The 14331-nt window shown below is 34.7% G+C and overlaps 1 protein-coding gene across 1 annotated transcript in view; it reads right to left on the bottom strand.

Moving 5' to 3' along the window:
- Positions 1-14331, bottom strand: part of HELRODRAFT_105203 (hypothetical protein) — a gene marked incomplete at its 5' end in the record, with an annotated part of 43665 nt that overhangs the window by 16481 nt on the left and 12853 nt on the right. Inside the window, one exon of the mRNA XM_009010491.1 lies at positions 12438-12526. Coding sequence (XP_009008739.1) covers positions 12438-12526 — 89 coding nt within the window. The remainder of the gene's footprint in view (positions 1-12437; positions 12527-14331) is intronic.

Here is a 14331-nt window from a genome sequence, read left to right on the forward strand (position 1 = left end):
ATTATTTTTGAATAACGTTTGTGACACCACAGGTTACACTGCTGACACTTGATTGAATTGTTACCTACACCAGCTTTACAAACTGAACAGGGGCATCGTCCAGTAGCTGTGGATTGGATGGGTTCACCAGTGTTCATTGCTTTGGTTTTGCTGATGTTGACTTTGAATCCATGATCGGCGAGTCTGGTGTTCCAATCTGCATTCTGCTCAGACGTGGCTGTTAAAACGATATCATCAGCATATACTAGATTCCAAATGTCACCAGTGCGTATCGGTTTTGTGATTTCTTCCATCACAGTTATAAATAACAGTGGACTGAGAATCGAGCCTTGATGAACTCCAACGCCGATGTCAAATGCATCTGTGTTTCCAACCGTTGTGCTGACAAGAGTCTTAGTATTCGTATACATTTCCATCACAAGTCGAACAAGATATTCTGGAATGAGTTGTCGACGTAGACTCCACCTGATTGCTTCACGGGGAACTCGATCAAATGCTTTTCAAGGTCTACAAAAATGTGTGATAGTTGTTGATGCTTTGCGAGGTACTTCTCTTGCAGTTGCCGAAGAATGTAAATTGCATCAATTGTTGATTTCCCCGCTAGAAAACCAAATTGATAATTTCCGATTGTGATGCACGACGTTAATCTTCTCTCAATGATTTTCTCGAAAATTTTCAGGGAGTGTTCTAACAGACGTATACCCCGATATGATGAACAGTTAAATGGATCACCTTTGCCTTTGTATAGAGAAAATGTCATGCTATAGTTCCATTCAGTCGGCTTTGAGCAATTTCTCCAGATTTCACGGCAAAGTTGTAGTAACGTTTGGATACCTGCAGTACCAGATGCTTTGATAATGTCATTTGTGGGTCCAGAGGGCCCTGCTGCCTTTCCATCCTTCATAGCTTTCAGAGCTTCTGTAAGCTCCTCTACAGTGATGTCTGGAATCGGACCTTCGATGGGTGGAGCGTCAAAGTTATTATTGATTGGATTTGTTTCGTTTAACAGACGGTTGAAGTATTCTCTCCACTGTAGCTTGATCTCATCTCGTTCAAGAACCATCTCATTTTTGTCATTTTTTATACATGAGGCACCACTACGTCTTTTTTCGTACGCTTTGCTTGTTTTGCTAAACGATACAGAGATTTCATTTGTTCACCTTTGCTTTTAGTGAGCCACTCTCTGCACTGATCTGTCCGAGCCAGTGCAACTTTATGGTCATCAACAGACTTTGATTTTTGCCATTGCTTGTATGCAACTTTCTTTTCAGCTATTGCATTTTGTACACTGTCATTCCACCACCAAGTGTCACGTTCATGCTGACGTTTTGTACCAGTTTTCCCAAAAACTGTAGTTGCAGCGTTCATCAAAACGGTTTTGTATGTACTCCAATCTGTACTGGCTTGCGATTGGTGGTCTAACTGTGTTGCGACGATCTATTGAAATTTTTCTCTATGAATAATGCTTTTCAGCTTCCACGTTTTGATTCTCCGAGGCATTTGTTTAGACTTATGTTTTGACAGTTCGACAACCAGGTCAGCCACAAGGAGTCTATGTTGGGCGACACATGATTCGCCAGGTATATCTTTGACGTTTTTGAATAGCCTTCGGTGTTGTTGCTTGACAGCGAAGAAATCAATTTGCGTGGCTGATGGTCCACTTTTGTATGTTATGAGATGTTCCAACCTCTTTCTAAAATATGTGTTCAGTAAACAAAACCCGTGACTTTCAGCAAACTCAAGGATGCGGTTGCCATCTTCATTCCGTTTTCCATAGCCAAAACCGCCATGTACGTTGTCAAAACCATCTGTTTTCTCTCCAACGTGGCCATTGAGATTGCCTCCAATCAGGATTGTTTCAGATTTTGGTATTTTGAAGACTTAAACAATAATTCTAATATTTTGGAACCTAATTTTAAACATGCTGAAAATATTAAAACTGCAACCGTACAAAAAATATCGCTACTTCAAACAAGAGTGTTTGGGCTGATGATACGTACTCTGTAACCATTGCCGAAAATGATATTCCGAATTATTTTCAAACCATTGTGGGTAAAAAAAACAGGAAAAAATTAAAATAAGCAGCTAGTACAATAAACATAAATGAGTTAGTTATAAACAATGAAAGTGGTACTGAAGGAAAAAAATTCGGAAAACGAAACTAACAAAATTATTGGTAAACAGTTGTTAATGAGGCCAAACTGCAGGCTAATAAAAAAATTATTAAAAAATCCGTTTTTTCAATTAGCAACCTACGAAAATGCTGCTCAGAGGATGTAGTTGATTTTTTAAAATCAAGTGGCATTACGGTTATTACTTGTTATCCTTTAGTAAACAAAATCTGAAAGAGAAAACTTAAGCACCAACGAAAACTGTCAATCATCAATGCTTAGAGTTTGCATCAGGAGTTCTGACAGAAATAAAATAAGAGACTCAAGAAATAACTCTATGAAATTCTTGGGAATTATAATTCAGTCTGATTTGAATGCAGTATTGTTTAAAATATATCAATTCACAGGCGTCATTTACAGGTCGCGTAACAAATTAAGTCAAGATTCAATGTTATCATTATATTATTCCTTATGCTACCCTTACTTAATATATGGTAATGTTTTGTGGTGATCCACATACAGTTATTTGATAAATAAGTTGACAATAGCCCAAAAAAATTTTTAAGAGTGTGCTTTTTGAAGAAGCGTTTAGAACACACTGTACATTGTGTATATAAGTACAGGGGATTCTCAGTATCGAGCAAATAAATATTTATCCAACATTGACGTTTATTTATAGGATATTAAACGAAGAAAATTATAAATCAATCAAATCCCTGTGTTTCATCTAGCACAAGACAACAAGGTGCTATTTTTTGTGTATCGAATAATAAAACTGAGTTAGTTAACAGAAATTGGGCTGAGAGAGGAAGTAAGTTATGGAATTCTATGGGTTTATATAAAAGGTGTTTTAATAATTATAAAAATTTTAAAATATTTTTGAAAGCCAAATTTTTCATTACAAAATATCATTTTTATTTTCGTTTTATTTGTCAATATTTTGAAAAACTTTCTTTCAATACATTAATATTATATTACTGTCTGTTTGAGTATTAATTTTTTTAGTCTTTATTATTGCAGCTCTGACATACGCAGAACCACTTACAATGTTACAGATATATTATCTATCTACATATCTTTTACTATGTTCTTCATATCATTATCCATTGATATGAATCAGCCATCTTCGCCACAAAGGCTGTTTATCCTTTTCACTCGACGTACACATGTATTTTATGTGCACGAGCAAGCACCGCATCATATACGCTGAGTATATGATAGCCATTGAGATGTTTTGCAGAGTGCATTTGAACCACTGAGCCATCTCGCCGGCCAACATGCGACAACTTATGTTGTCTACCTATTTACCAACCTCGAAAGGAAGGACGGCTGGGTTGACCGGGGGTCGGCTACCCGGATGAACCTGTAGAAATTGCAGGATTCGAACCCGGGTCGTGGGAGTGGTAGACGGACACGCTAACCCCTCGGCCACGAGACTAGAGGTCTACATGGAAAATTTCCCGCAAATTTCCCCGCAAATACCCGCGGAAAAACGGCGGGTTGAGAACAGAAGTTGGAGGGAAACTCGCGGGGCGGGAATGAAAAGCGAGGGAAAACCTCGGGGCGGATATTTTTTGTGCGGGAAGTACCGCGGGACGGGAAAAATTTTAGAAAACCGCAGTTGACTTGACTTTGATGGCGAAGTTCCAAAAATGTTGAAAATTAATGAGAAACTTCATAGCTTGAACATCAGCGCAATTGAAAAAGTTAGATTATTATTACTAAGTTTAAAGCTAAGCAAGCTCACAGATGCATATGCATTACGCTAAATAATATTCATTGTGATAACACGAAAGGACACGTGACCAATTATATTAAGTATGCAGCTTGAATACAGAATCTGTCTTTATCAGCAGTTTACACAGATAAATACGTGATCAGCGAGTTATATTTTCATTTTATTTTTATTTGGACGACGACCTCGTGTTAGCAGTTTGGTAAATATGAACAAATCGGCAGTCAACAAGTTAATATCTTCCGAAAGTCAGCGAATAACGTATTTGGTAAATCGGAATACGCACAGTAAAGTGTGGGAGAATTTTGTCATGGTGTATGTGGACCAAACGTTTTGTGGTTACCTGAAATGTGATGCTCTTCTGGCATGGATAAAGCGAGATGGTACTAGTAGCTTAATGAATCATATCAAAGCATGCCTCAAAACAACCGAAGGTAATTTTTTTAGTAATTTTTAGTCATAAATAAGATTTAATGTCTTAATAATTTTTAGTAATTTATTTAATGATAATTAGAATGCATCACATTACCATTACACATGTGTAATAAGTAATACAATTAGTATAGTAAATAAAATTGTAAGCATGTGCTATAAAAAGTTATTTTTTTAATGCAGTTGCCCAGAACCGAAAACTAACGGAAATGGGATTTGGCTTGCCAAGCTCTAACTCTGTCCCGGCTTCAATTAAATCTGAAATGGCTGATGAATTGGCAACTATGTGTGCAGTAGTTATCCGACCATTTACAACAGTTGAAGGTCAAGAATTTAGATCTGTTGCAAGAAAATTGCTTTCAATAGGAGCAACATATGGAAATGTTTCATTAGAATCTAATGCATATGCATTACGCTAAATAATATTCATTGTGATAACACGAAAGGACACGTGACCAATTATATTAAGTATGCAGCTTGAATACAGAATCTGTCTTTATCAGCTGTTTACACAGATAAATACGTGATCAGCGAGTTCTATTTTCATTTTGTTTTTATTTGGACGACATCTAAAAAAATGATTAGATGATGTTTTGCCAGTTGCAAACACAGTTTCGAGACATAGTGAGATGCAATACGACATGAAAAAAGAAAAGCTACTGAACACTCTCACAAGTGTGAAGTCATTTGGAGTGACAACTGATTTATGGACATACGAAAACCAAAATGTATCATTTTTGGGCGTCACTATACACTATATTGAAAACTGGGTTTTAAATCCTGCACTATCACAAACGCGAAATGGATGATTCTCACACGGGTGTGAACATTAAAGCCATGGTAAAAGATATGCTTGAAGAATTTAAGTGCAGTCGACCAACATATATCTTTATCACAAATAATGCTTCTAATATGAAGAATGCATTATTTTCTGAAAACAATTGGTTAGGTTGTGCTGGGCACAATATAAATCTGGTCTTAAGCAATACATTCACAGACAAGGAAAAGGGAAGCTTATCGACAGAGATAAGGAAATTACTTAGAACTGCGAATTAGTTAAGTTAATAAAAAGAACAAAGTTAAATAAAAAGCTGAAGATTTCATTGAAACAGTCAGTGCCTACAAGATGGAACAGCATTTTAACTATGTTGAATTCAGTGCAAGTAAATATGGCAGAACTGAAGTCATTAGTCACTGAAACTGCAAATCGAAATGTAGCGCGATGTATTTTAGACATAAATGGGCCACTATTGGAAAACCTTATCTCAGTGTTATCACCGTTTGATGTTGCTACTAAAGTTCTATCAAGCAGTAGTAAGCCAACGATACAGTTGGTACTACCAACAAAATACAAGCTTATTCAAGGAATTTCAGTTGAAGAGAATGATTCAAGCGACATCAGATCTCTTAAGTTAACTTTATTAGAAATGTTAGATGCAAAGTTTCATATTACCTTAGAACATCAAATGGCTACTATTCTGGATCCAAGATTAAAATTTGGTGAAAAATTTATTAATGCCGAGTAACGACAGATGGCCATAGATGAATTACGAAAACTGACTCATCTTGAAGATGACCACTTTAGCACTACAACAAATCAGCAGCAAGAGGCAGATGTCCAACCACCTAGTAAGAAGTCCAAGGTAAAAAATAATATTTATTAATTAGAAGTCCTTAATATTAAATTATTAATAATTATATATTAAAAATAATATTAAACTCAACAACCGCTTATTGTATTATTTTCTTGACATAATAATAAAAAAAAAATAAAAAAATTATAAACAGTTGTTTAAATTATTGTGTTTTTTTTAATTTGTACAAGCTGGATACCTGTGTCAATGAAGATGACTTCATTGGAGACTTCTTGAATTGCAGCAATGCCATTCCATCGAATCATTTGGATAGTTACTTGAAGTCAACAGAGATATCAAACAACATTCTAGACTTCTGGAAATCTAAATCTTCAACATGACCAAAAATGTCATCAGTAGCTGCTCAGCTTCTAAGTATTCCAGCAACAAGTACATCCTCAGAAAGATGTTTCTCCACCGCTGAAAGAACACTGGAAGATAGGCGCTCAAGACTTTCATCAGAATCTGTTGATCAGCTGCTTTTTCTCAACAGTCAAGGAGTGGTATAAAATTTACAAACAATTTACTGAAACACTAACTGTTATTAACCAGTATTTTTGTTTGTTTTTATAATAAAAATTGTACATGGAATGTACTACATAATACTCTGGCTAAGTATACTTTATTGTCTTTGTTAATAATGATATAATTATTGAGGGAATGAGTGCGAAAAAATGAGAATTTGTGAGGAAATGAGTGCGGGTGAGGGAAGACATGTGAGGGAATGGGTGCGGGAAGACTTGTGAGGGAATGAAAGCGGGTGAGGGAAGACTTGTGAGGGAATGGGTGCGGGTGAGGTAATATTCATTTTCAGGAGGGGCAGGTGAGGGAACAGAAATGTGTTCCCGCGTGGGAACAGAAATGTGTTCCCGCGTAGACCTCTACACGAGACCACCAAATTTAGGTTTCAGACGATGTAATGATGAGTAAAGAGGTATATATAAACAATTTTTGTTATCATCATTGTTTGCGCTGATTTTGTTATCATAAACTGTTTGTTTGGTCAAAATTTTAATTCTGTTACAATCTTGATTAGCTCATATATATATAATATATATATAATGACATATATAACCTGTAAACCACCGAAAAACAGCCTTTTTCTGCATACAGTTCAACGGTTCCATCTGGGAAAAAAGGTTTACAATATTAATTTATAAAAAAGGAGATGCTCGTGACCCGGCCAACTTTAGACCAATAACGCTACGACCAACGCTATACAAATTATTTTCTTCACTCATCAACAATAGACTATACAATTTTCTCGAGTCAAGCCACATGATTAACAAAAATATACAAAAAGGATTTTACCCAAAAGTAGATGGCCTGACCGAACAAACCCAGCTCTTATCTCACATGATTAACGATGCAAAAAGGCACTAAAGAACAATGCTTGTCACACTCCTGGATTTGCGAAATGCCTTTGGTGAAGTCAGTCACGGCCTAATCTCATCAATAATGCATTACCATCACATCCCACTTTAAATCCTAAACTTAATTGAATTTGTATACGCCAACTATACAATTACAGTTTCCAGTTGCGATCAGTTGACTCCATCTATCCCAGTCAAGTGCTTCAAGGCGATCCCGTCTCTCCATTGCTCTTCAACCTATGCTTCAACCCCCTAATGAAAAAACTCAAAGAAACCGAATTTCAACAGTGTGGTTACATATGGGGCCCGACAGCAAGCCTTAGAACAAGAGCTTGGTTACAATTTGCGGACGACACGGCAATCATCGCCAACAAAAGTGCACAGAAGCTAATCGATCTAAACCGGGCTTGGTGCAATGCAACCGCATGAAACTAAGAATTGATAAATGAGAAAAAAAACGGTTCTTACGAGCAATTCCATCCGATGCTGACCATCGATGAAAAACCAATTCCTCAAGTCGACATTGATGGACACTTTGTCTATCTGGACAAGGTCTACGATTTTAAAGGAAACAACAGCAAGGCTAAAGAACAGTTAGCTGAAAAGTTGAAAAATTTTTTATCAGTGATAAACAATCTCGACACTACGGCAAACTGGAAAATACAAATTCTATGTAATAATAATAATAATATAAACATTTATGAAGCGCCCATTCGCACAGCTGCTTCAGAGGCGCCCGGAGCCCGTGTTAAAAAGATGAGTCTTTAATCCCTTTTTGAAAAGACTCAACAAGGAACATTGTCTTAACTCAGGAGGTAACGCATTCCAGACATACGGAGCAGCGTGACGAAAACCGCGGCCAGCCAGGCGGGATCCGGTAACGGGAATGTTTAAGAAACCTGTTGAGCTGCTGCGGAGTGATCTAGTATGTTCATGTCTGGATATGAGGTCGTATAGATATGTTGGGGATTTTAATAAAAGGGTTTTGAAGGTAAGGACTGCAATTTTGAAGATGATTCGAGCGGAAATTGGAAGCCAATGAAGCATTGGAAAGAGAATGGAAGAACTAAAACGAGGAGGTTTATTAAATATAAGTCTAGCAGTTTTATTTTGGATAGTCTGTAGTTTTCTGACAGATGCACGTGAGGCCCCATACAAGAAGGAGTTGCAGTAGTCTAATCTAGAAAGGATCAAACATCTGCAAAGGGCAGCAGCAACATCACATGTAATCATATGTCTAATATGTCTTATTGCGCAGAGGTGATAGTTGCAGGATCTGACGATTTCTGATGTGTTTATTAAAATTTAGATGTCTGTCAAAAGTGACCCCAAGCAACTTGATCGAATCCGAGATAGGCAATGTGGACCCTGCTATGTCCATTTCCTCGAGCTAAAACCTCGACAGTTGTTGATGTGTCCCAATGACCATAATTTAAGATTTGTTGGGGTTGAGAAGAAGAAAATTATTAGCATACCACCGATAAACCTCGCCAGTACAATTGCTTAAGACTCGAATGCTGCTTTCAAGATCGCCAGAGGTAACAGATATGACGTAGATATGTACCGTCGCGATTGGCATTCGAGTTGCGGACATACAACATTTCCTTGACTTGGATAATCAACTGCCTTGACTCTCTCTCATTGTTGAGTTGGTGAGATCATGGCTATCGCTGCCAATCAGCAGTTGTGTGGCGGAATGCCTGTCCCTCCCCTACAAAATGTCTCTTTCAAACACTATGCCGAATCTTTGCGGATCAAATTACGCAATTATTTAAAAGCACATGGCAATGATGAACTGAAGTGTTTGTGGTCCGAATCGTTCAACAAGTATACTGCGATTGACAACCAACTCCCTGATTCGACGCTCAATGCGACAATGCTCCGACAACAAAGGCAGAATTTGAACGACTGACCTCACTCCGTTGTCAAGGTACAATAGTCAAAGCAATCAGCAATGAAATTCCTGCAGCTCGAATTGCTCACTGGTCACGTTGCATTATGAGCCTTCCAGAGGTTCTATTCAGATTTGTCCGAAAAAGTTCAATTCAACAGCTGCCAACAAATGCCAACCTGTCCAGATAGGAAAAGTCCTCCACTGCCCAGTGCTCGTTATGCAAAAATACACAAACCAATAAATATGTACTATCCAACTGCAGCTCAGCATCGGCATTGGGTAGATATACAACAAGACACAACAAAATTTTAGCAATAATTCTCGACAAGTTAAAATCATGTGCCAACCCAGACGTTTCCATTTTTGCAGATCTTGAGACAGGCGATTTTCAACCACCATCACGCTTATTCAAGACATTGCGACCAGATATCGCATTGCTACGCGGCGAAACGTTGGAAATCCTGGAATTGACAATCTACCATGAGACTAACCTCTCCAACTCTTAAGAACACAAACAATCAAAATACTCTAATAGCTTGAAAAATAACTTAAACGACGACTTGAAACATTTATAAAAAACAATAAATACATTTGAAATATCTACTTTAGGTCTCTTTAAAACATTTAATCTTTCGCTAATAAATATTATTTGGACTGATTATTTTTATAATAACCTTATAAACTCTGCTATATCATCGTCGTACGCTATCTATTGCGATAGAAATGTGAAATGTATCAATTTTAAAACTAATTAACTCTGGTCGTACTCTCTCGATTCGAATGATGAGCTTCTCAGATTAATACTCTATCTACGCTTTATTTTATTTCATTATTTTTTTTTAATTCTTTATTTTATTTTACTTTTACTGTAATTTTCAATGTTTTTTTTATTGTTGAATAAAAGATCGTTCCCATATATATTAATATATATATATATTATATAATTTATTCAGCAAAAATTGAATTAAATTGAATATATATATATATATATATATATATGTTGGTAATAGACCATAATTTTTACAATATTCTATAAATTCTACCGAATGTTTGGCGTTAATATGTTTGTAATTCGTTTTTTCGATTTTTCTCACTAAAGTTTTTTGGTGAACGTTTAGTTTATTAAAATTCAAAATAAACTTATTTTTCGAATTCATGCTGCAAATAAGGCCATATTTCGATTCCGAATGAATCATCTTCAGTGCTCCTTGCTGTATATATAGGGAAATATTGACTTTGTCAAGATGAACTTTGACGTTGTAAAAATTAACTTTGGTGTTGTAAAATTGAACTTTGATGCGAATTAGGTGTCAGGTTTCTTAATTGGCTGGTCATCTTCTTTGGTCTCCTTTTATTCATCGATAGCATCATATTCTTCTTTGTCACTATTTACGATGCTAGTTTTTATTACTTCTTTGTTTTCGTTGTTGGTTAAGCGCCGGGTTGGAAGTGAGGTTGTCATTTTTTGTTGTATATTTATTTTTGGTTTATTGATGTCGATTAGGACTGCTTGTGCAATTTTAAGATGCGTGTAGTTGCTGTTCTGGTATATTACTTTGGTGTTGCTGTCGAGGATTTCACGGCTAATTGTGATTGAATGTGTTGAGTGTAAAGACAGCACAATAAAATCATTTGTGAACCGGGAATTCACACACTCTTCCGATATTGAAAATCGCGACGCTGTATTAAAGAGAGTCACTAACCTGCTTGTAAACAATGGATATAAGACGTACTCTATTGAAAAGATTGTTAAAGGCAAATTACTACACAATATTGTAAAATATATATATATATATATATATATATATATATATATATATATATATATATATATATATATATATATTGGATTAAGACAGTCAAAAATGCAATTATTGACGAAAATCACAGTATGTTCCGCGTTAGTTAGCTTCCTGTTTAATTTTTCTATTTTTGTAACGGTACTTTTTTCTTTAAATATATTAACCAAATTTCAATTATTAACGCTTCTCTTTTTATGTATAAATTTATGAATAACCGATCGCCTTCTAATTTTTTTAATTTTTTAAGCCTTCTAACTTTTTTAATTTTTTAATATATAAACCTTTGGATAGTTTAAATTTTATTCCTTTCATTAATGCCTTTAGCAGATTAAAAATTCTAAATGATAGCATTTTTTTATGGCGCCTAAAATTTGGTTTAAAATTCTGCCACAATCTATCACTTCTCTCTTTAAACCGGGATGTTTGTTTAAACATCATTGAAAAACTTTTTTTTATCTTGTAAACATGATATCACTATTTATTTATACTCTTTTATTATGCATATATGTGGGTTATATGTATATTGATATAAGATTAGGTATTTATAAATGTGTGTATGTGCGTATATATGTGTGTGTATGTATGTTAAAACCAAAACATGATGAGTGACACTGAACCGTCACGACACATATCATGCATGTGTGTATGCATGTGTGTATGCATGTGTTTATACGTAAACGCGTGTTTGTATGTGGACACGTTCATCATAATATCATTAAATTTCAGTCTTTTTATACTTGACAATAACTAATTTTTATTGGTTTGTTTCGTTGAACTACTTAGAAAAATTATCAATACAAGTTGACGTTAATATGCCAAATGTTCCAAAAATTGGTAATATGATTAATTTGAATTATAATTCAATAAAAAACGAATTGAAGAAACGTAATTTGCACAGGCAGGCATTAGAATGAATGCAAGTTGAATTGAAGTCGCTAAAAACAAAAAGAAATCTCATGTTGAATTCTGAAGAAGTGTGCAGCAATGTTTTATTTGAACAATTCACCAATGAAAATTCAAACGAGCAAGTTCAATTTTCATTCTTCAACCGCAAATTTTAGGACGTCTAGAAGCAGATGAAACTTCGAATGACGAAGTAATCCAACCGAGAAAAATGTGGATTCATTTATTTAGATATAGATTAGTTGCAACCGAATCGACAACAGTCGCATTGCAAGCGGTTGCTTTCAACACAGGAAGTACTTTTAGCGATTTGTTTGTCAGGTGAAGATGTGCTCTTACGTATAAACAGGTTCTCAAACACTCAAACAAGACTTGAAAATAAGCATTTAAGATAAGGCAAAATATTTACAGCAGTAACTGTAAATTCGAGTCGTGCATTTTCAATACAACAATATTTTAGAAGTCAATTAATTTATTCATCAGATTTTAATAAAAAATAAATTAACTATAAAAATCTATTTAGTTTACAATACATGATAATGTTGTAACATACTTGAGGAACCAAAATTTTGATTTTATTGATCATGTTTTCAATTATTTCTTCGAAGTTTCCGGCATAACGGCTCACGTCTGTTGATGTACCTGAACGAGTTCATTTTTCACATTTACTTTTCAACTACTTCAAGTTAAACATCACTATCATTTTACAATGATCAGTTCACTACAACAAAAATCCAATACAGCTCTCGCGATTGTGTAATAGTATTCTGCCTGGCACTGATATTGCAGTGACAGGATTCGATTGCTAAAAGAACAAACACTGTGTTTGTTGTTGGTGCCAAAATGAGAATAAGATCGAATAAAACGAGATCGAGAACACCAAAAAAATATGGTTGTTAAAATAATCTGATACTACACATTCTTTTGATTCTACTTCCGGCTTAACATAACTAGACGCAAAAGCACTGCAGACAAGAAATAGACCACTTGTCGTTGTTTTGCACTTTTAGAAAAGAGTATTTCTGACCAACCAACCAATCAACCAATCAACCAATCAACCAATCAACCAATCAATCAATCAATCAATCAATCAATCAATCAATCAATCAATCAATCAATCAATCAATCAATCAATCAATCAATCAATCAATCAATCAATCAATCAATCAATCAATCAATCAATCAATCAATCAATCAATCAATCAATCAATCAATCAATCAATCAATCAATCAATCAATCAATCAATCAATCAATCAATCAATCAATCAATCAATCAATCAATCAATCAATCAATCAAACAATCAACCAATCAATCATTCAATCAATCATTCAATCAATTATAAAGCGCTATTTCCTCGATGTTCAACAGGGCTCCTCAATGAATTTTGCAAACAGATGGGTCTTGAGATCCGCTCTGAACTTCGTAAGTGATGGAAAAGTAGTCAGAGAAGTAGGTAGAGAGTTTCAGAGAAAAGGACCAGAAAAAGCGAATACAGATTTAGGAAAAGATTGTTTAACAATGAACCATAATTTGATATGTTTACAACTATAGGTAGGCATAGGGATAGTAAAATGAGAATTTTATCTAACAATAAAGCTTATAAATAATTCTTGTCGTATAAATGCAAAAACAAAGTCATCCACTGACGTCTTCCTGAAAAAACTGGACTGCAGTCACGACATCAATGCAGAAGCGATGAAAAGAAGACAGCAGCCGTGTGTCTTTTCTGTCAAGCAGCGCGTAATCATAGCAAATGGAGACATCTTGTAAACACGGTAGCGCAACTTACGCCACAGATGATAATTATGTCTTGATAAATATTTTTTCGAATTTATTAATGAGCAAAACACATTCATTTTGTTTTGCTTTTCTTCCTATCCGTTTTTTATCATACTTTTTTTTGCAACGGACTGTGTTAGTCAGAATGTATGTATATATATATATATATATATATATATATATATATATATATATATATATATATATATATTATAGGGACATCCCTAAAAAAAGAAAAGTACTCTCGGTTTCCAACTTTACGAACGTAGATAAGTATTAATTTAGTTTCGAAAAATAAACAAATAAATCGATTTTAAATACTTTTTACTTTTCAAGAATTTTGTTAAATAAAGTTATTAAAGTTTAACTTAGTTATTTTTTTGCGTTGTCAATTTATAAGGTCACAACATATATAAATATATATTTGCAATTATTGATGAAAATCACAGCATGTTCGGCGTTAGTTAACTTCCTATTCACTTTTCGATTTTTCTAACGGTTGAGGAAGTTAACTAACGCAGAACATGCTGTGATTTTCACCAATAATTTCATTTCTGACTAATCTCAATCCAATATATATATATATATATATATATATATATATATATATATATATATGTATATATATATATATTTTTACAATATTCTATAAATTCTACCGAATGT

Source organism: Helobdella robusta (genome assembly GCF_000326865.2).
Source record: "Helobdella robusta unplaced genomic scaffold HELROscaffold_1, whole genome shotgun sequence".
Classification (NCBI taxonomy): domain Eukaryota; kingdom Metazoa; phylum Annelida; class Clitellata; order Rhynchobdellida; family Glossiphoniidae; genus Helobdella; species Helobdella robusta.